The sequence below is a fragment of the Macrotis lagotis genome, chromosome 2 (genome assembly GCF_037893015.1).
Source record: "Macrotis lagotis isolate mMagLag1 chromosome 2, bilby.v1.9.chrom.fasta, whole genome shotgun sequence".
Taxonomy (NCBI): domain Eukaryota; kingdom Metazoa; phylum Chordata; class Mammalia; order Peramelemorphia; family Peramelidae; genus Macrotis; species Macrotis lagotis.
In genome coordinates, this window is record NC_133659.1 from 235,962,505 (window position 1) to 235,987,133 (window position 24,629).

The 24,629-nt window shown below is 33.1% G+C and overlaps 1 protein-coding gene across 1 annotated transcript in view; it reads right to left on the bottom strand.

Moving 5' to 3' along the window:
- TBCD (tubulin folding cofactor D) overlaps nucleotides 1-24,629 on the bottom strand; it is a 401,955-nt gene that overhangs the window by 158,891 nt on the left and 218,435 nt on the right. Inside the window, exons 20-23 of the mRNA XM_074225195.1 lie at nucleotides 23,089-23,162; nucleotides 13,275-13,392; nucleotides 6,613-6,673; nucleotides 6,321-6,343 (exon numbers count right to left, since the gene is read on the bottom strand). Of these exons, the coding sequence (XP_074081296.1) occupies nucleotides 6,321-6,343; nucleotides 6,613-6,673; nucleotides 13,275-13,392; nucleotides 23,089-23,162 (276 nt within the window). The remainder of the gene's footprint in view (nucleotides 1-6,320; nucleotides 6,344-6,612; nucleotides 6,674-13,274; nucleotides 13,393-23,088; nucleotides 23,163-24,629) is intronic.

Genomic DNA, 24,629 nt, shown 5'->3' on the forward strand with positions numbered 1-24,629 from the left:
ACTATACTCAGAAGTTTTATTTTGTCCATACGAACTGTTAATAGCCAATTCTAATTATACTATATAAGTAATGGGAATATCCTTCAGCAAGTAATAGTAATACTATATAAGTGGTAGTACATTTGCAGCAAGGCTGACCATGAAAACATATTTCTTTCTTTTTTTTTGGAAAATATATATTTAATTCGGGGCAGCTAGGTGGCACAGTGGATAGAGCACAGGATCAGGAGTCAGGATGACCTAAGTTCAATCCAGCCCCAGACACTTAATGATTGTCTAGCTATGTGTGTATGTATGCTGCTTTACCCTAAAGTGGAAATATTAACACTTTGTCACACTGACATTTGACATTAATCTTATTGCAACAATTGTAGACAAAATGATCGACTAATCAAATAAAATGTCTCCTACATTTTAAAGGTCTTTCCTCAGATCTGAGAACTCAAAATTATACATTTGTAAAAATAAACCAGTTCAACAGCACACATTAAGTATTTGTGGGGGAAATCATCAATCTGTCATTTTTCTATCACCTTCATAAGCCACAAAGGTTGAAGGCGAACTTAAGAAATTGTTAGTGGAAAAACAAGGGGAGCACCTTAAAATTTCAACTCCATTTCATTTAAGCTTAATAAATTATTTCCCCTGCTTTATAGATCAGAAAAGTGAGGCTTAAATATATTAAGTATATTGCTAGTCATTCAACTTAGTGTGTAGCTTGTTTGTTTGTTTTGTTTTTGCCAGGCAATGGAATTAAGTAACTTAACCAAGGTCACAAAGCTAAGTATTAAGTGTCTGAGGCTGCAATTAAACTCAGGTCCTCCTGACTCCAGGGCCAATGTTCCATCCACTACTCCGACCCAGTTGCCCCTTAGTGATGTGGTTTCAATATAAACTCAAGTCTTCCTAAATCCAACTCCATTCCTTATCCATAATGACACAGTATTATTTGTCTATAATGAAAAGAGATCACAAAGGAAAAAAAATATCAATTTCTCAGACTCAGCTCTCCTTCAGGTTCAAGTGGTATTTGGAAAGATATATATATATATATATATATATATATATATATATATATATATATATATATATATATATATATATATAATGGATTCTAGGGAGTAAAGCTGAATATTTTGTTTAAAGGTCTCATCATCTGTTGCCATTAAAAGCCTATTTCAACATAAATAAATAAAATAAATAAAATTATAAATAAAAAATTAAAAAAAAAGGGCAGCTAGGTGGTGCAGTGGATAGAGCACCAGCCCTGGAGTCAGGAGTACCTGAGTTCAAATCTGACCTCAGACACTTAATAATTACTTAGCTGTGTGGCCTTGGGCAAGCCACTTAACCCCACTGCCCTGTAAAAACATAAATAAAATAAATAAAAACATAAATAAAAAATAAAAAAGCCTACTTCAACTTTGTTATCACAAAATGCATCACTTTTCTACATGTTTATTTTTAAAAGTGATCACGATCAATCTCCATTCTGATGACTATTTCAAAAGGATGCTTCTTTTCATCTATTCATATTTAATTTTTTTAAAGCAGACCTATTCTTTAAAATCATTTTTATTCCACTTATTGCAATATGAAAAAGAATTTTATGTCTTTTATTTATCCCTTTACTAATTAAAACTACTCACAATTTTTACAAGAAGAAAACTTCACCTTATCTGTATGAACAGTATTAAGTGGAGAGTTTCAGTGCTGTACCTGAATTTGGGTCTTTGCCATCACAAGCAATAAATCTTAATATTTACTCAAGTGTCAAAAGTTATTCAATCTGGAAGTTTTCCAGAATGCTAAGAGCTTCTGCTGACATGCAGTATTCAAGTTTTATATTAGTTTTGGGTCAATGGTAATTTAAGCTTTCTCAGTATAATGTCAACAAGAAGCCTAGCTATTCAGTGTCTATGCCCCAAAGCAGGAGTTCATTTTTCACATCTTCCTCCCCCTCAGAAAGAAGAGAAAACATTGTTCTGATCTCCAACTCTGCTACATATGCCATCATAAAAAGGATTTAGAACTTCCAATACTACTTAGTTAAACTGACTGAATCTCTCTGTCTTCAAGAAATATTATTAGAAAAAATTTCCTTCTAAATTATCAGAATACTTATGGCACAATCTAACTGTGTTGTTTTTAATCTTCTTTTTAAAAAATATTTATTTTTCTGAGATATGTAGAGATAACCATCAATACTCATTTTTGTAAAGATTTTTTCCTCTTACCCTTCCCTTCCCCCATCCTAGGATAGCAAGTAATCTGAAATAGGTTATATATATATGTATAATTGTTTTATACATATTTCTATATTAGTCACATAGAGTACAATATTTTCAAAAGAATTGAAAACTATATGGTTACCAAGGGGGAATAAACAAGACATTTCCTCTAAAAGAATTTTAATGATTCTATTCAAAAGGAAGCATTCTGAATGAATGATAATTGTTTTTCAAATATCTTAGCCCTAGTAATAGAGGCAGCTCAGTGGATAAAACACTGGAGTCAGAAGACCTGAATTCAAATACCATCTCAGATACTTACTGCATGACCTTAGGCAAGTCACTTAACTTTTGTTTATTTTAATCCTCTGGGGAAGGAAATGGAAAACCACTCTATCTTTGCAAAGAAAACTTCAGATAATATGATCCATAGGGATCCAAGAGTCAGATACAACAGAACAGCAATTTGTAATAGTAAGTCCCATTTAAATTTATTGCCTCAATCAAAGAAAGAAAATTCCTACTGCCTAATAAGTTGGTAACTATCAAAAAGGCAATAAAATTTCCTTTAACTGTAACAACATCAAGTTAGAACTACAATAGAAAATTCTATGTATACAAAATGTTAAAACCTAATCAGCCTCCCATTTAAGGCATGCTACTTCAGAAAATATAGCAGTTGTTTTCAAGAGGAATATTACTATCTACCTTTCAAATTGTTGAGAATTAATACTCTTTTGAAGGATGAAATATATGGAGACCCTGAAATCAAAAAATATTAAATCTTTTACATGTCTGGGGACAAGTTCTCTGGTATAGCTTAAAAAGGTTACAATTTCCCTTAAGTTCCTGTGATAAGCATTGTGAAGAAGAGCTTGAGCTTTTCTTCTCCTAATCTCCTTTCATTAATCCCATCTAAACAATAAACCAAACTACACTACCACTTCCACCTTCAGTCTAAATATCAGTATAGGTCAGGGAGAAGAAATTAATAAATAAACTGGCATTTTAGAAGTTTGGAATTAACTCATATATAGAAATCAGCTACTGGAGGGGACCTTCATAGTAAAGAGAAAGATAAACAAGAATACTATGAATTTTGGTTTCTAATTGCCATTATAATTCTTTAGTTCTGTTATAATGATTATTAAAAGCCTTTGTTTATGATTATAATGCAAAGCAAATGGGCCATATTCATTGATTATGTGCAAAGATGCTAGCTACTATGTGACAAGCTAGTTTTCCTGTATCATTAGGAGGCATATAAATTTGAAATTTCTAGAAATTCATCATAATAAGCTTTCCTGGGAGATAGAAGAAATACAAATAACTCTTATAAACTTAATATCAGGAAAAAACATAAATAGTATGGACAAAATATCTTTCTGTGAGTAATCAAATACATCTTCAGTGTACATAAGAAGCTATATTTCTGTGTAAGTTGTCCAGGAGCAGCTTTTGTTTCTTTTTGTTAATTTTAAGAGAATAAGATAAAACCAAATCAAGACGAGAGAGAGAGAGAGAGAGAGAGAGAGAGAGAGAGAGAGAGAGAGAGAGAGTGAATGTAAGTTGTCCAGGAGCAGTTTTTGTTTCTTTTTGTTAATTTTAAGAGAATAAGATAAAACCAAATAAGAGAGAGAGCGCGAGAGAGAGACCACACATATAGTTTGGTTTCTTACAATACTACTGGATCTCACTAGTATTATTAGGATATCAAAAAGCCATCACTGAAAAGAAAACTATACACATCACAAGTATGAGATGACTCATCACTAAACAAGTTCAGCTTGTTCTTCGGATTACTTGCTGGGAAAGCTAAACCAAAACAAATAGTTTGTGTTGCTCTTAAGTGGTAGTTAATTACTGTACTGAGATATGAAGATATTTTGTTACAGAAAGGTTATCCATATTTATAGATTTGCTTAAGCTATTTATTCTTTTTTCTCCCAAAGAATAAAATGTAAAGAATTAGAGATCAAAGAAACTGGTCAGTAGTGATGCAAATTTAGAAGTTTTATCTATCATGAAGATACTTAACAATAATAATATCAGCATATGTAAGAGTTGCACTTCATGGATGAAACATAAAACAAAACTAAGGGTCAGTCTTCCTTAACATGCTAATAAATTCCTCTTAATTTTAATCTGCCTACTCACTTTATTTGATCTACAGTTTTATAGATTCACTGTGAGTGAAAAACTCCCAGGGGGGCCAACTCCTTTTTGACTGAGAGAATTCATAGCATATAAATTTATAGGACATGACCAAATCACAAGACGTAAAGCTTTTGGTTCTTTACATTGTCCAAAACAAAAGTCCCAGTGATAGTTTATTTTCTAATTTATATGTGTGTGTGTATACACACACACACACACACACACACTGTAACTCAAAATCTATGTCACATTTAGACTGCCAAATAAATAGGACTTTGTTCAAGTAGGATAAAAAACGGAGAACCTACTATAGAAAATAAACACTTTCCATACTGAAATTTGTTTTAAGATATAATAAAGACAATCAATAATTCACATTTTTAAAATGCTTTAGAGGTTATGAAATTTATATATATGTATATATACATATATATATAAAATTTTGTTTTATCCTTATAATAACACAGCAAATTACAGAGCAAAAATAGTATCTCCATTTATGTACAAGAAAACTAAAGTTTCAACAATTAGAATTTGTGTCCTCTGATTTTTCTATTAGTGTTCTTTCTACCCTGCCCATGGCATGAATGGCAATTCAATCAATATTTATTAGGTGAAAAGCATAGGTGATCTTAATTTTTAATTGAGGATGCATAAAGAGAATGTGCAAGGCTACATTTAGTACAATAGCTACCATCTGAAGATTGACATGGTTATTCAAAGACCAGGCAAGTATGAGGATCACAGTTCCCTTCTTCTATCCTAAAAGGTTATTTTGAAAAACCTTTTACTTATATTTACTTTTATACCTTCTATTTTCCAATGTCTCACTCTTATTCACTCCAAAAACCTAACCCTTATAACAAAAGAAAGGGGAAAAACAATTCAGCAAAACAAGCCAATATATTAAATATCATGTATTATATGCCAGATTTCATACCCATAATGCCTCACCTACGAAAAGAAGTGGAGAGGGTATCATTATAAATGATCAAAATTTGGTTATTTATAATTTCACAGCACTCCCTTTGGATTGTATTATTGTTCTTTCCATTTACATGATTATCATTGTTGTCCTGGTTTTACTTCATTCACTTTGTATCAGTTTTTTCATGTATTTTTGACAGTATTCTAGAAAGAGTAAATTATTGTTGCCATTTTTGCCCAACAACTATCTTTTTTCATTTTGCCAATTTTGGGGGAGTGGGTAAAACCTCAGAGCTGTTTTGATTTGCATTGATCATGTGGAACATTTTTATATGACTGCTATTAATTTACAATTCTTGTTAAATTGTTTATAGCTTTAACTACTAGTTACTAGTAGTAGTGCTTAAATTATACTTTTTTCAAATCTGTCTTAGCAAGATTAAATTGAGTTTGGGAGTTGAGTGAACACAGTGTAATGGTTTTCTCTTTTTATCATAACTACTATACAAGTAGTTCATTCTTACTTCTGCATCAGAGTGTTATCTCTTCCTTTAAGTTAGAGTTCAAACAGTATCTTCTGCATGGAGCCTTTGTGATCCCCCTAAACCCCCAAGTGCTACTGCTGTTCCTCCAAAACTATATTTTTCACTACTTTCAGTCTATATTGATATTTATATACATACTGTTCTTAGTACAAGTCTAAGTTTTAATCTCTGTCTTAGGACAAGTTTAATTGTTATTAAATAGCTAAGAATTTCACACACACATCTTTTCAACATTAACCTTTTGCAAGGAGGGTTTGCTTTATTCTATGTACTTATAAACTAAGTATTTAAAGAAAGAAAGTGCTTAATAAATGCTTGTGGATTACCTGATTGAAGAACTACATATAATTCAAGTTGTTACTCAATAAATTATAGAGAAACCCGAATTTGAATCTGTTTTTAAGACATACAAGAGCAAAAAGAATTAATACTGTATCTGTTGTTTTAATGCCCCTCTTACCTGTAAAGTTGGCGATCATAAAGCTAAAAATAAATGGTGGAAAATATTTTAGTTTTTAAACAAATATAAAAATACATTTCCTGTTTTGAATCACAATGGGAAATACAAAGTAGAGGTTAGTATTGAAAGATTCAGAATTAAAGCTATTTTTTGAAGTTTGTCTGGCTATAATAAATGGAAGCAAGAAATATTTTCTATTTTGCTATGAATAATTTTATAAGAAGTTCTAAAGTTCTATAAGAAGATATTAAGTTCATGATACTGCTTTGGATAAACAAATATGGATACAAACCTGCTGGTGTATCTGTTTAAGTCTCTCCAATGATTTTTGGTTCAAATACTCTGTAACTGGCCTGCAAATTTATAAAAGAGGAAAAAGTTCTTAAACAATATATTAAAATTTTCAAGTCAGTCAACATAATAATGAAAAACTACAGGTTAAGTAAAGTGCTTTAAGTTAAATAATAATAGCAAATTGTGTTAACTATAGCTGTATTTTAGTGGTCTAAAATCCAACTATCCCTGTAGAAACAATGTTCATGAAGAAATCTTCATTGTTCTAGAGATAAAGATAAGAAAATATAGGATGTGGGACAACTAATACCATCTGTATCCAAGAAACCAGAATCTAACTATATGGAAAGTCAAATATCTTTCTTTCTTTTTTTTTTTTAAATCAGTGAACAGAGAAACTAGTTTTACTGACATAATGATGGCAGGTTATATTCATCATTGACTTTCCCTGCTTTCTATTAAGTCCCAACTAAAAATCTCAACTTTTATAGGAAGGCAGATAAATGGCACAATGGATGAAGTGCTAGGTCTGGACTAAGGAATTGAAATATAGTCTCAGACACTTTGCTAGTTGTGTGACTCTTGAACAAGTCCCTTAACCCTTTCTGCCATAGTTCCTCATTCATAAAATTAGTGGAAAATGAAGATAAACCACTCTTAGATCCTTGTTATGAAAACTGCAAATAGAGTCACAAAGAATCAGATAAAGACTTAAGGGACAGACAAAACTTAAAGTACTAAATACAATGGATACAGACACAGACAGACAGACAGACACACACACACACACAACCCTTTCCCAAACCCTTTCTATTTAACTACCTTCCCTCTGTTATTTTCCTACTCATCCCATATAGCTTGTTTGTCTCCCAGATTATAAGCTTCTTTAAGGCTCTTTGCCTCTTTTTATATCCCCAGCTCTTACCACAGTGCCTGATACATAGTAAGTGCTCACCAAATGTTTATTGATTGATTGATTGATATTAATTCTCATCAGATTATGATGGATGTTGAAGTCAAGAGTCTTTTACAGCTTCATTTATATTTATTTATATAGTCACCCTAAGAATGTGTTCACTTATTCATTGTTCATATTTGCATATTTAATTTTTTATTGACTTTTTTTTTGGCAAGGCAGTTCAGTTAAGTGACTTGTCTATAGTCACACTGCTGGGCAATTATTAATTGTCTGAGGCTGGATTTGAACTCAGGTCTTTCTGACTCCAGGGCTGGTGTTCTATCCACTGCCCCACCTAGCTGCCCCTCACATTTAATTTTTTAAAAGCAAGAGGAAAGATTTAAAAACTCAATGCTCATCTCACTATCTAGTTCAGAAAATTAACTCTGCTGACTACTCCAACAGCATGAAAAAGTCTTTAAGCATCTATGTTGATTCAGTAAATGCTTGTTTAGTTGATGAGAAATTCATTTGCCCAAATCAGTGAGAACAAAGAAAATGTTTTTATCTATTGAAAAAATATCTGAATACCTGCTTGATTAATTCTCTGGCCAGTATCATAGCACAAGAGCTGTCAATTGTTAATCTGGCCTCACTTTCCTACTAACTGCATTTCAAACCTTTTTTATAGGTCCCTTTGGGATTTACCCTAAATCTTGAATAAAATGGGTAATCTACAAATATTTAGATTTTACAATAGAGGTGATCTGATTTTTGTTGTCCTTTGTAATTGAAGAAGACCATGACATCAAATGAATGATGACATGACATGCCCACTTTGTTGATTAAGGTGAATGGAATGTTGTGCAAAGACATACTTCTCACTGTATTAACACAGTGACCTGATAGTAGAGGAAACAGGACTTTTGATGTTGTTTTGAATACAGTGGGAGACCATGGCCTCTTATATGTAGCTCTTTCCCCATGTCATCAAGGCACTGTGGTGTTATAGTAATGTCAGATACAGCATCAGTATGGTATTTCTATGGCAACAAACTTATGACATCATGGCAGACTCAACCTGTTTCTTGATAATTTAATAATTTTATGGTGATAATCTATCGACAACAGGGTAAAGCTAACCTATCTCACAATGTTCTATGCTACTCAGGTCTACAACCACACTTTCCCCTGGAACCCTAAAGACTTTGGTTTCACAAAAGAGGCCTGGGGGGGGGGTCATAGAAATAATGCCAACTAACTGATAGTTGCATTGTTAATGGTTAGACCTTCAGCAGTACTTGACACTCTTCGATCCTCTGATGTTCTTTCATGATTAATGAAAACATTCTTGGTAAATACTTTCACTCTGGTTTGTCTTGTGCTGTTCCAAGAATTTCACTTCAAGTGACACAATACAAATGTCCCCAGCTGTCCATCTTAATCATGATCCCAGTTCCAAAACCCAACAAATTAAAACTGCAGTCCTATTCCATTATTCCTAGCTGGGATATTCAGATTCCTCAGATCTGTTCTGAACACATTAATTTTTCCAAAGCAAATGTTTCTGATCAAATAGGCTATTCAGTTAGGACCAGAAGGGGGCAGTGAGACAGGCAGTGGCTCACCTCTATCCAATATGAGTTTTTTAACTGAGACACCTTTAATACATGCAACTGGTGCTGGAATTACTATGGCTGTTGGCACCAGACTTATCCTCCAGTGGATCCTTGTTAAAGGATTTAAGATATGCTCATTCTAATTACAGGTCTTGAAAGAATCCACTTTTGTTATTTTTCATCACTGTCTCCTTGGGTTAGAAGTGGGCAATTTGCTTTTTTGTTGGTTTCCTTGGATGTAGTAGGCATTTCTCATGCGTATGACTTTTACTTCCCCTAAATAGTCAAGTTTCACCATCTTTTCATTGCCCTGCTAGGGTCACACTATATCATTCAACTGATAGTAATGACAGTCAGTATCTTTATAGAGAGTCCTCAACTTAAAGGCATCATAACCACTGGAAAAAGTCCTAGATCTTCCAATTAAGATGGTATCATGGACCAACCCCCCCCCCAACAAAACGTCAAAACAAAAAAAAGCTTTACTTTATAACCCAAACTTCAATAAATATCTGAAAATGGTTCCAGAAAGAGCAATTGTAAAGATAATTTACAGTTACTCTGTAAATAAAATATGGTCAGAAAAAGATTGAGGCTGGTATATTAGGGTTGGATGGGGGAAGCTAAGTGCTATAACTCAGGTAAATTAAAAGATTTAGAGGAAAAGACAGATAATGACTACTGAAGACTAATGGAGGTAAAAAGTAGAGAGAAGTCAAATGTACGTGAAATTAACCAACTCTAACAAATGGGACACAGAGTTAGTCCACTGAAGTTCCAGCTCCAATGATTAGGTACCTCAAGTCAAATTCTCACTCTGGTATGAGAGCACAAAAGTAGGGGGCAGAAACATACCTCATAGGTTACTATACACAGAGATAAGTGCCTTTTCAAATTTATAATATGCTCAAGTGTCAGAAAGGAAGCTAATTGAATAAGAGAAAATCATGTCCTTTATATGATTTCATTATATTCTGTTGGTTTTGAGAGAGGAAAGAATAGTAAAAGGAATAAAGCAGTGAATTAATTTGGGAAAGAAATTTAGGGAAAGAATTTAATATTGCATATACAGAGATATAATTGAAAAGTTCAAACAAATATGAAGGAAGGCAGGGTGGAGTAAATATCTCAGGACCTCATTCTTTTGGAAACTAGATTAAAGAAGGATTGAATACACAAACATGGACACACACAGAGCATTTAGAGTAGAAATATATTATACTCAATAGGAATACAAGGAGAGACAGAAAAAGGGGGGAGGGAGGGTAAAAGATGAATAGGGTGAACAAATAAAACAAGCTTTAAATTTCAACTTAAGAAGGCTTAATGTAAAAGATGATAAAAGAGAGAGGAAAAGGTAGAAAACATGGGATCACAGACTGGGCTTACTAAAGAGAAGACAGGCTAAGAAGCAGGAAAAAAACACTAGTGTTTATCACATTTTTTCCTTATATCAACAACCTTCCTTGAAAAGTCAGGACTGGAAGGGGAAGAGAAGATTAAAAATATGATGAACAGAGATATAAAATTAGCAAACCTCAGTGAATATAAATGAGATGAATTTCTCATGAAATAAAGGTCTATAATGGAAAGCAGAAAAGAAAGCAGAATCCAAAACAAAGCTATTTGTAAGAAAAACACTTAAACTATTCACACAGAGTACTAAAGGAGGACAAGAGATGCTACTTTCTAGGTGAAAAAAAATCATAATTATGGACAAGGGAATAGCAAAAGTTGATGTGGTTTTAAAAAGATAAGCAAGAAAATTACATTATGCCTAAAAGAATCACAGATAATTAAATGATAAAAATTCTTTTTATATATATATATATATATGTCTGAAATGATAGCTATTTGAAGGAAACCCCCTTAATATAGAGATAGTTAGCCTAGATCCATGAAAGTGTTTTTTAAAAAATACTTTGATAAATTTATTTCAACAGAATTGTTTTCCTTTATGAGTCTATATATTTTATTTTATGCATTTAAAATTATTATTCTGAGAAGGGGTCCATGGATAGGACTAAAAATACTGAACAACAAAATTTTTAGAGGTTTCAACAAGTTTTAATTAAATTAACAGAAAAAAAGACAGGAAAAATATAATAGGGATTTCAATTTAGAGAACCTTAGAAGCCTTGTTAGGAACTGTTGTAGAACAAAGAGATCAGAAAATGGAATATTTATACAATAACAATTTTGTTAAGAAAAACTAGTAAAGAATTAAGAATTTAGATTTTAGTACAAGAAGAGCTAGGTGGTACAATGATTAGAACAATATGTTGTATTTTCAGTTATGAAAACCTTAATTCATTATTACCTGACTTTCTAAGAGTATGGCTATGGGCAAGTCACTTAAACTCTCTTAATCTTAGTTTCTTCCTCTCTTAAATTGGGGATAATTATATCACTTAGATTACAAGTTGATATGAAGAAAGGGGAGGGATAATATGCCCCCCTCCCCCTGCCATAAAAAGGGGACAGAGACAGAGAGAAAGAAAACAAAAGACATTCAATGAAACCTTTAAAAATTCTGTTGTTCAGTAGTTTCAGTCCTATCCAACCTTCATAATTTCAGCTGGGGTTTTCTTGGCAATTTGGTATGCCATTTCCTTCTCCAGCTCATTTACAAATGAAGAAATTGAGGCACACAGGGTTAAGTAACTTGTCCAGGGTCACATACAGCTAGTATCTGAGACCAGATTTAACCTCAGGCCTTCCTGACTGCAGGACTAGTGCTCTATTCACTGTATCACATAGCTGTCACTTAAAAAATACAGAGGAAAATGGAAGCAGGGCAATGATGGTTCTATGAATTTAAGGTATATTAAAAAATAAGCTATAAATGATAGATTTATAGTTGAACTCCTCTGAGTTAATGGTGTTGATTTTCTAATTTTTTTTTTAATCAAATTTTGTTTTTCAAAGACTGCTAGACTTGCTATTAAGAAAGATCTGGGGGGTGGCTAGGTGGCGTAGTGGATAAAGCACCGGCCTTGGAGTCAGGAGTACCTGGGTTCAAATACGGTCTCAGACACTTAATAATTACCTAGCTGTGTGGTCTTGGGCAAGCCACTTAACCCCATTTGCCTTGCAAAAACCTAAAAAAAAAAAAAAAAAAAAAGATCTGGGTTCAAATCATAACTGATAATTAGCTATATGATCAGAGGCAGTTAACATCTTCTGTGAGTCTTAGTTTTCACAAAATAATAATGTTACAAACCCATAGAACTATTATAAGAAATATATTTTGCAAACCTTAAACGTGAATTAACAATATTATGATTATGCTATAAAAGTTTTCAAGTCAATTTTTTGAAACTGGAAAGCATTTTTCCCCACTGAAATAAGCTCATAAATGACGGTTACATTAACAGACATACCCGAAAAGATCTGCAAAATGATTAAATTATGGTACTAATATTGTCATTCTGAGATCTCTCTGAGATCTGCTTTTAGCATAGAAATCATGAGATAAAGGAAAGAGAACTGCCTTAAAAGCTTTTAGTCATCACTCTAGAAAAGATTTGGAAAGAACTGGTTTCCCTCTAATTTTCCCTTTTGTTCTTCTGATCTATCTCCTTGAAATATTCTACATGTCAACAATTTACTGTCTTCCTTCAGTATATAACAAATGTTGTCATTTTGTTGTGTGTAATTCTTTGTGACCATATGAACCATAGCACACCAGTATTGTCCTTGTAGCTTTTCCCTCTGTTTTTACAAGGCAATGGGGTTAAGTGATTTGTCAGGGTTACACAGCTAAATAATTATTAAGTATCTGAAAATGGATTTAAACTCAGGTCTTCCCAACTCCAGGGCTGGTGCTCTATCCACTGTGCCAACCTAGCTACCCCCTTGTAGTTTTTTTAGAAAAGACAGGAGAATGGTTTGCCATTTCCTTCTCCAATGAGTTAAGGCAGAGATTAAGTGACTTGCCCAGAGACAAACAGTTATTAAGTATCAGAGGCCAAATTTATACTCAGGTAAAATGTAGGAATTTGGAGACTTTGCACTGCTGAGACTAATGAACTAAAATTAAAATGGATGAGAAGTAGACCAAACAAAAAGTCACAAATAATTACATAGGAAGGTTTTATCAAAGACTACAAATGAAAAAAGTATATATAAATGTCTTTATACCTATTTTTCGTAGCTGCTAGTTTATACAGGGCATAGGTGATCTCAGCACAAGCAAGAATCGCTCCATGACGAGAATGTAAATCCGTGCACACAGTTAAAGGCAACAGCTGTGGGAAAACTGCAAAATAAACAAGGAACTTGACAGAACATATAGAAAATTGAATATAAAGTTCTTTAAAAAGAAGCCCAAGCTTTACCTAGATAACAAATATATAGTAATATGTAGCATCTTATTGATTTAAATTCCATTTAACTCCCAGAGAATACAGATGTGTTCTATAAATATAATCCAAGATACAATAATTTTTAAATGTTATCTTCTGACTGAAACTCAATTAGAAGAAAAATGGCATCATTCAGCTATGAATACTTAAAAATATATGAAAAACCTGACCTTAAATTGGGTATTTCTCTAAGATCACAAAACTATGAGACTAGATTTACCATCCTAAGATACATTCATTTATAATAAGTGCATTATTGGTCAAGAGATAATTTCACCTAGCATATGAAGTTTTAAGAATAATTTTTTTTACTGTGCTATGTATTTCAACTGCTCTTAACAATACAACTGTCAACATTATTTTATCTGTGTATAACTTTCAGCATCAGAAGTATTGCTGATCAGAATATTTTTACTTACAAACACTGACATGGGGAACAGAACTGACACAGAAAAAGTTTAGTAAACACTGAATAAAATAGAGAAAAGAGGAAAATGGTGATTTTGAGATAACCTAGACCTTATTTTTTCAAATAAGTTTTATTGATATATTTTATTTTTATATATTATCTGCATTTCCCTAAGTGTCTCTATCTATGCTCCTCAAAGAAAGCCATTCTTAATAACAAAGAATAAAAAGGGAATAAAAATACATTTAAGCAAAACTAACCAACACGCTGAAAAAGTGTTGTTTGTAAGTGTTTTAAAAAATGGGGCATGCAACTTTTCATTACTGTCTTTGAATTAAGATTGGTCATTTTATTCCATCAATTTAGGCAATTTCTTGGCTGTTCCTTTAATGTTCATTAATAAAATCACTGTAAGCACTGTCTTCCTCATTCTGCTTACTTTACCTTGCATCGGTTTATAGAAATCTTCTCATGTCTGTGTGCATTATATTCACCCATAATTCATTTCACTTTGCACTTGTTGCTTTTTTAAAAATTAATATATACTATTTTTCTCTCAGTTACATGATAATTTTTTTTAGTATTTGGTTTTTATTTTTAAGTTTCAAATTCTATCAATTCTTCCCTCCCCCCTGCCAAGATGGTAAACAATCAGATACAGGCTCCACATTGTGCAATCATATAAAACATTTCCATTTTGTAAAAGAAAATTTAAAAAAAAAGAATGAATGAAAGTGAAAAATAGGTGCTTCAGTTTAAATTTAGACAATATCAGTTCTTTCTCTGGAGGCAGATAGTATATTTTATCATTAATCCTTAGGTATGGTCTTGGATTATTGGATTGCTTTCCTCTCTCCTTTCCCCATTCCACCTCACCTTCCTCCTCACAAGTATTTTACTTGTGATCACCACCTGTTCCAATCTACCCTCCTTTCTATCAGTACCTCATTCTATTATCTCTATTCTTTTTTACTTTCTTATTGAATAAGGCAGATTTTCAGTATCCAACATAGTGTATGTGTATATGTTATTCTCTCTTTGAGACAATTTTGATGAGATTAAAATTTAAGCTTTGCCTGACACTCCTTCCATCTTCCACTCCACTATAATAGCTTTTTTGTGCCTCTTTTATGTGAGATGATTTACCCCATTCTATCTCCTCTCCTCTTTCTACTTCTAGGCAATCTTCTTTCTCATCTTTTTATTTTGTTTTGGGGGATATCATCCCATTAAAGTCACTTTATATCAGTACCCTCAGTCTACATTTACTCTATAGTAATAAAGGAATTTTTTCTACAGTGAGTTCTTGAACTTCCTTTCTCATTTAGTCAATTTTGGCTTTTAAAAGTTATTTTTTCAATGAATTTTTTTCTATGCTATTAACTACTTTTTCATGATTCTTTTGCATTACTTTTCCCAATTTTTCTTCTACTTCTCTAACCTACTTTTAAAATAATTTTAAAATTCTTCCAGGAATTATGGGCTTAAGATCAAATTACATTTTTCTTCGAGGCTTCACATGTAGCTATTTTGATACTGTTGTCCTGTTCTAAGCTTGTGCTTTGATTCTCTGTCATCATAGTTACTTTCTTTTTTCTTTTTTAGATTTTTCAAGGCAATGGGGTTAAGTGGCTTGCCCAAGGCCACACAGCTAGGTAATTATTAAGTGTCTGAGGTCAGATTTAAACCCAGGTACTCCTGACTCCAAGGCTGGTGCTCTATTCACTGTGCCACACAGCTGCCCCTCATAGTTACTTTCTATAGTCAAATTCTTTTTTTTTCCTTTACTCATTTTTCTATTTTGTGGCTTGCTTGGTATTTTTATGTGGGATTTGAGCTCTGGCATGCACTGTTCCAAGCCTTCTGTGTTGGGGATCTTGTTACTGGCTTTCACTGGGTTTCAGTGTCTAGATGCTTGCTTGCAATGGAGGACAGACCTCCCTTCTGACTTGAACTGGGGGAGAAGGGGTGGAATTTCCCTGGTAGCCTCCCTTAGGTATGGCATTTCTTTACTGGCCTGCCCCAGGATCTTTCTGTTGGAAGTGGGTAGTCCAGTTGCTGGGTAGCTTCCAAGATAGGGCCTCACTACTCACTTATTGGGGGGGGGGTAATGTTAAGGCCTTACTGGTAGCCTGTGTTGGGAGAGGGACAATGACAAGGGGTCCCCTCTCCCTCTATTGCTCAGACTGATGGCTTGGAAGGGCCCACTGATGAACTGTCCCAGGCCTGGAACCAAACTGCAGGGCCTCTTGTTGTTGTTACTGTAACCTAAGTCACTTAACCCTAATTGCTTCACATTCAGAGTCATCTCTAGTCATCCTGATTCAGATAGCTCCAGAGGAGAAAAAGTCATTGGTGACTTAGCACTGACCCCCTTCACTGAAATCCAATTCACTTGCTTGTCATGGCAACACCACCCTGATGTCATAGTCTTCAAGAATGAAGGCCAGGGGTCAGGAGGACCTGAGTTCAAATCCATCCTTAATACTTAGTTGTGTGACCTTGGGCAAGTCACTTAACCCTACTGCCTTACAAAACCCCACCCCCCAAAAAAGAATTAAGGACAAACATCATCATCATCATCATAATGCTGACTGCTGTACCTCTCAGCCCTCACTCCCACCCCAGTGAGAAACTTTTTTTGCTATGCTGGTAAATGACTCCCCTGATCCTAGATCAATTCTGAGTTAATTTTCAAGTTGTTTGGAGGAGAATTTGGGAAGGCTCCCGAGAATTACTTCTTCACTCCCCCAATTTGGCACTGGAAATGTGTTTATAACTTCTAAACTCACCTTCTTGCTTCTAAACTCACCCTGACTAACACCACTTCTCTCAGCCTCTCTTAGGTGAAGTTCCAAACTCTTTTGGAGTCCTTCTTTATAGGGGGCAGAAACTGGCTTTTCATTTCACTCCGTTTTGCACCTGCCTGGTTTCAGCTTCACTGAACAAGATATCCCCATTTTCCCACATTTTTTTTTTGCAAGGCAAATGGGGTTAAATGGCTTGCACAAGGCCACATTAAATGTCTGAGGCCAGATTTGAACTCAGGTACTCCTGACTCCAGGGTCAGTGCTCTATCCACTGTGCCACCTAGCCGCCCCTATACCTTGTTTTCTTAAGGATTCACAGCTTAGCTAAAGCATCAAGGGAGAGACAGCAGCCAGCATCACTGCTACTTAGACTATCATCTCACCTCAACTCCTGATGGAAATAGCCCAGATATAAGAGTTCTTGAAAATCTCATTCCTCTCCTCCTCACCCCACCCTCCACACCAAATCCCCAGACTAGTTCCCACCTAGTCTGCCTAGCCATTATGGAAGAAAGGATATAATTTCCTCATTACCATCAGTACCATACTCTTGATCAAAGGACACTGTGACTTATATCACAGTTTCACAATGGAAGCACTAGGTGGTTCAAGGGAAAAAGCACTAAGAGTTGGGAAGAGCTGACTTTTAACTCCAGCTTCAGATACTGCCTACAAGTTTGACTCTGGACAGTTAACTTCATCTCTATCTGAATCTGTTTCCTCAGATATAAAACAGGGATAATAATATCACCTCCCTCCCAAGGTTATTGTAGAAATCAAATGCATTCATATCTGTAAAGATACTTAGCATCCTGGCACTGTGACTAATGAATGCTTATTTCCTTCCTCTTTTTTACTAAATATCAACCAACTACCAGGCCCAGGGTGAGTAAGGCAGTCTAGCTAAAGCAGTAATGGACACTGAAAGAGAGGCAGTAGACCACTAGCAGAAAATATGTTAAAAAAACAGAAATTAACATATTTTTAAAACTGTACCTTAAAGAGTGCATTTTTCTATCTGATCTGCAAATGAAACTTTTCATATATTTTATCTTATCCATTAAAATGTGAGCTCCTTTGCTGCTTTTCTGTTTATATCACAAGTTTACTAAAAATTTCACTCATTCATTTATTCATTCAAATCAGAAGCTGTGAAAGGCACCAGATCATGTTCTTTTTTTATGAAATTATGATTGCATTTTTTAAATCACTTTTCATTGAATGTTCAACATTTTCTCTTATTTATTTTGCCCTTTTCCTCTGAGGACTGTTTTAGCTACATCCCAAATATACATTATTATTGTTTTTTATATACTTAAGTTTTTAATGATCTTTTTCTTTGACCCACTGTTCAAGATATCCTTGTTACATTTCTATTAGGGAAATTTCTTTTGCTCACTTTTCCCATATTGATGACATTAAAACTGTTATGTGCTTGGTATTTGTGTATTGAGAGGACATGGTAACAAAAATATTTCTATTCCTTAATGTTTCATTTAAAACATGCTATTTTTCAGCTTTAAAAATAGGTATCTGTTAACTCACTCCTAAATTTTAAAGTCTTATTCTGTTACTGTGTTATTGCTGACAAATTAATGTTTTCCTTTTATTTGATTAAATTGCTAGAACATTTAGTGCATGTTTTTCTATACTGATATTGGTTCACTGCTATAATTCCTGTAAGCATATTTTTTTATCTCTATTGACAGAAGTAATTTTTTCTCTGATAGCATATCTGAAAGCATTTCCTACCTATTTGCATTTACTTAGTACACAGTAAATTTTATTCCAGGATTTCATCTTTTGATTAGTTTTTTTTACTATTTAGATACATACTAATCATGGAATTTTATTTTCTTATACATTCTTACCATTCTCATCTTATTGAGTTGTTCATTCTATTAACATTTAAAGTTTTAAGAGCTAGCTTTTATTTTCCATTATTTCATAAATTTTCTTTCAGTCATGCTAATTCTTTATAATTTTACAACATTCACTTGTAAATTTTCTTTCTGTAATTGTCTTTTCAAAAGCATGTTTATACTCATAATTTTCTTGCATCTGCCTTCATAAACTACTGGTGGTTTACATAACACCATAATAATCTATTACATTGAAGGGATGTATTTTTTATTCATTCCTCAACTGATAGAGATATACTTTGTTTCCAATTGCCTGCTATCATAAAAAAATGCTGTTATAATTATTTTGGTGTTTATGGGAACTTTCTTATTAATGACTTCCTTGGGGCATAAGCTAGTAGTTGTAGTATCTTTGGATCCAAAGGTAGATATTTTAATCACTTTATTTATTTATTGAATTACTCTAGTTGACTTTTCAAATGGTTGGAATGATACACAGCTCCACTAACACTATACTAATGTGTCGATATTGCAACAAGCACTTCAATGATGACTATTTACATGTTTTTTTCATCTCAGAGTTGCTTTGATTGTCACTTCCTTATATTAATGGTGATTTGGAATATTGGACCACATGACTATTAATAGTATGAAATTTTCCTTTCAGGAAATGCTTGTGGAGGCAGCTAGGTGGTGCAATGGATAGAGCACTGGCTCTGGAGTCAGGAGAACCTGAATTCAAATGTGATCTCACACACTTAATATTTGCTGAGCTGTGTGATCTTGGGCAAGTCTCTCTTTTTTTTTAAATTATTTATTCTTAGAGTTTATTGAGTAAAGGTATAAAAAGTTCAAGCCTTAGCTGTAAGTAATTCAATTGAGTGGTTGAAAGAGAATGAATTTGTTTGGGGTGGACTTGAAGCAGGCAAACCCATTAGCTGGTTATTGCAATATTCTAGGAAAAAGGCAATAAGGTCCTACACCAGAAGGATTACAGTGTTAGAAGAGATAAAGGAGCACATTCCACCTATGTTACAAAAAATATAATTAGTGGGTCTTGGGAATCCATAGTTTTTGCCCCTTTATTCTTTTCATGGTGATATCTAGTTAATATGACAAATAAATCTGTGTTACTGTGTTAGTCCTCCCTTTCCTTAGTTAAGGTATATTGATTTAAACAGAATCTTTCTAGAGATATTAACTTTAATGAAAGGATGGACTTTAATGTTGGTTGTTTCAGGCAAGTCACTTTTAACCCTATTACCTTAAATAAATTTTAAAAAAACTTAAAAAAAAAAAAAAGAAATGTTTGTCATATTCTTTGGTCACTTCTCTATCAAAGAATGGCTCTTGCTTTATATACATACACACATATAGTCAGAAGGTATGCATATCTACTGACTGTTGATTCATATTGAGATATAAAACTTGTCAGGGAAATCTAATGCAAAGTTTTCCTACTCAGTCATTTTCCTTCTTATATTAGGTGCATTAATTTTGTGGTGCAGACACTTTTCAGTTTCATGTCATCAAAACTATTTTATTTGTCACAAAAGCTTTTATCTTTTTTTTTTGGTCAAGAACCTATCTCCTTACCATTACTGAGAAAGCATATATCTGCTTCTTTTCTAATATTTTTATGTTATGATCTTTAATATAGGAATCACAAAGCAATTTAGAATTATTTGGGAATGTAGTGTATAGTGTTGTTCTAAGCCTAATTCCCATCAAACTGCTTTCTAGTCTTTCTTAACAATTATCAAATAAGGAATCCATTCATCAGTAATTTGTGTTCTACTTTATCTATTCCTGGGTTACTGAATTCCATTGTTTCTGAGTCCCACTTCTCTCCCTTTTATCACTGATATAGCTCCCTATTTTTAAAATTATACTAGATGCTTTTGAAGAGATTGCTACTTATAAAATAGGTTGAAATTTGATATTTATTGTTCTCTTTTTATTTTGGCTTCTTTCTCTTATTTCCAATGACAAAGATCTATTATTTTTTTCAAACGAATGCTATAATTTATCAGGTTTTGCCAAGTATGCCATTGATTAGTTGATTGGCATATTATCAAAACTGTAAATAAACTTTGGAAGTATTGTCAATTTTATAATATTGTCATAGAATGGGCTATGAGTAATTACTATTTCTCCAGGTATTTAAAATGCTCTAGCCTTTGTATCTGAATTTGAATTAGAAGTGCTTTTCTATTATATAGAAATGTTGCTGATTTTGAGGGTTTATTTTATCATGTATAGTTTTGTTTTGTTTTGGTTTTGCAAGGCAATGGGGTTAATTGACTTGCCCAAGGTCACATAGCTAGGCAATTATTAAGTTTCTGAGGTCAAATTTGAATTCAGGTCCTCTTGACTCCAGGGTTGGTGCTCTATCCACTGCGTCACTTAGCTGCCCCTTATAAGCCTATGGTTTTGCAGAAGCTATTATTTAACCTAATATTGTTACTGATTTCCTAGAATTTTCTAATTTTCTATCATATCAGGAGTAAATGGAGATAAATTCTTCTGTGTTTACCTTTTTGCTTTTTTAATTTTTCTCTCCTAACATTGACATTGCTAGAATTTCTAGAACTAAAAGAAATAATCATGGAGAGAGAAAGCACCTTGTTTTCTCTTATTTCATTAGAAAAGCTTCTATTATATATATATATCAATTCATATATGCCCACATTTTCTTTTGGTTTTGGAGATGTATACCTTTATTAGATCAACAAAAGTCCCTTGGTGGTTTTTGAATCTGCTAAAATGTGATATGGTAATCTTTACTTTTTAATATGATTTCTCTAATGTTGAGAGGTTTTTGTATACTGAATATGAATTCAATTCAATCACGAAGAATGATTTTTTGGATGAATTACTAGTTTGACTGAAAGAATTTTGTTTAAAATGGTTTTTTTTTTTTTTAGGTTTTTGCAAGGCAATGGGGTTAAGTGGCTTGCCCAAGGCCACAAAACTAGGTAATTATTAAGTGTCTGAGGGCAAATTTGAACTCCGGTACTTCTGACTCCAGGGACCAGTGCTCTATCCACTGCGCCACCTAGCTGCCCCTATTTAAAATTTTTTAATCAATACTCATTAATGATATTTACCTTCTGTGCTGTATCTTTCTTCAGTTTATATTTTAAGATCATATTTTTCTGGTAGAGTGCTTTCTCGATTTTTGAGAACAATTTATATAGTGTTCATATTAACTTCTATTAAAGACTGACTGAATCCTCATAATTTGTTCTTTGGCTCATTCATTATTTAAGATTTTATTATTAATTATTCACTTTTATTTGTCTTTTATATGTGGTCCTTTAACTGATTACAAATTTTCTATTCTCTATAAAGATTATGATTCCTTCTTTTATACATTTGTTTGCAATATCTCAAAATTTTGTAAAGGTTTCATACAGTAGTGAGACATACTCATATTTTTTAGCAGTCCAATTTGGGAAAATGTTACAAGTCTTTTTTTAGTTCTATTTTCTCTGTAAAATTCTACACCCCCCCCCCCCCTTTTTTAATCCTTCTCTTAGATTTGTCCAAATCTGGGAGAGGGCTATTAAAATCTCCTGACATCATTATATCATGGTCTATGCTTTATAATTCACTTAATTTTTACTTTATATACTTAGATGTTAAGGTAGTCAGAAGATAGTTATGGTTTCCTTCATTATAACATAGTTTCCTTGTTTATCAACAAACATCCCAGTTGCCTTTTTTCCCCTCAGTTTTCTCTTTGATTATTGTTTTAGCAAGAATAGTTCCATCTGCAGAGCCATCTAGAGTAAAGCTTTTGTCTTTTGGGTACAGGAAGGAGGTGGAGGAGTAGGAGAATTGATAGAATTCAATAGAATACAGTTGTAAACTTGTGGGTCAACTAATGTTAGGAAGTGCAAAATGCATTACAAATATTATCTCAGTGGGCAGTAGATGGCGCTAGCTCTTCCCCCACTCCCATCTACATCCTAACTTCTGCAGAAAGAAGAAACATACCCATTCCCAACAGTCATAAACTCAGGCTCTTCCATAATCTCTGATGCAGAAAAGGAATAGTCATTAATCACATTCTGATGGGTAGAGAGCTTGCTGCTGAAGGAGTATCAAGGACTTGCCAATTTCCCTAACTCTGTGCTTTCCTTGGTTTTAGCCATCTTCCCTGGCACTGAATACCTCTCTCAATTTTTAATTTGTACTCCCAGTGCCTAGCACATAAGTATGCATGTAATCAGTGCATTTTCACTTAATGATCAAAACCTTAATGGTCTAAAAGACTGAATCTCTGACATCTTCTTGGTTAAGTTCTATTAGAGTTAGTCTTACATATTAAAGAGATATATTTTTGCAGCAACAGATCAAATAGAAAATCTTGATTTCTGAAGTCTCAATTATGCCTCCAAATCACATATATGTGATTAAAATTACTATTTAATGATTTTATAGGAAGAAAGGGGGCTGAATTTAAGGCAGTATCAAGAATATAAAATAGTGACTGATACTTACCAATGGTTGTAATATATTCTGGTGCTTGTGGAGTAAGATTATGCAAAGCCTTTGTTGATAGTCCTCGGATAACTCTGAAAAAATGGGAGGATATTATTTTTATATATTTTCCCTTATTTTGATAATTCTATATTTATTTAATAAAAGAGGTAAGGATAGAAAAGGTATACATGTAGAAGAGCCTGTAGATAAGAGAACCATTAATTGTTTAGTTAATTAAGACTACTAAGATTAGAACAAAAATAAACTGTAATTACAAAATGATAGAAAGAAGCAGTGTTCTAGTAAATAAAAACACTGAATTGTAATCCCCCAACTTTTGTTCATCCCTCATCTCATACACAATTCATATAAAAATACACGTGTGTGTGTGTGTGTGTGTGTGTGTGTGTGTGTGTGTATATATATATATATATGTATGTATGTATTGAAGGGGAAGTATTTTTTTATTTCTCTTCAAATTCTTTGGGTAAAAGGAACAAAGCAGAGATTTCACTCTTTTTCTCAGACTTTGAATGGTTGATTACCCAGAATGGTCTATTTATAGACAAATAGTACAAAATTTAGAGTACTTCATTCTGCCTTATAAATGAAATGAAATTTTGAATAGTTCATTCACGAATTGGAAAAGGAATGCTCCTTTAAGCTTAAGGGGCTCCTTAATAAAGTTGAATAGATTACAGTGCTTTGACTACCAGATGAAGTCAACTAACAACATGAAGGAAATATAGATGGATGGTTATCCTTGTAGTGAGATGAAACCAAGTGAAGAATATGTTTCATATGTCATAAAAACTATGCATGATTAATTTGAAACCAGTATTTATATGTACACTGGCATGTGATATATATTGATATTTCTACCTTTATATACTTCAGTGATGTGTGTACTAGGATATATATATTTTTTCACTTGTCTGATAGATTTAGTTACTATATACAACTCTTATGTATAGTTTTGTATTGTATGAAACTTTTATTTTGGTTTTTTATATGCAAGTTGCCTTACATAAAATGAATAATATCTATTAGGTACATGTACTACACTAGCAAAATAATTGTAAGAAATATGCAATACGTTAGCTGGGAACTCGACTGATATCTTGGTGCTATCATAAATAAATTACAGGAACTGTATGCAAGAGACCTTGAATTATAAAACTAAGTAATCTACTCAAAACTTATAGAGAGTAAAAAACTTAAAATATTGCATTTATGATTTATAAAGGAGACTAAACCTTGAATGGCTAATACTGCAAGTAACCTCTTTGCAAATTGCAAAAAAGGTATGCTACTGTCATACTTCGATTAGTGTAAAGACATATTTACACTACTTTTCTCCTTTTGGGAAGAAGTTTCCTTTTTTTTTAAAGAAAGATTTTATTTATTTTGATTATTATAATTTCCCCCCAATCCTGTTTCCCTTCCCCCACTCCCCCACAGAAGGCAGTCTATTAGTCTTTACATTGTTTCCATGGTATACATTCATTGAAGTTGAAAGTGATGAGAGAGAAATCATATCCTTAAGGAAGAAAAGAGAT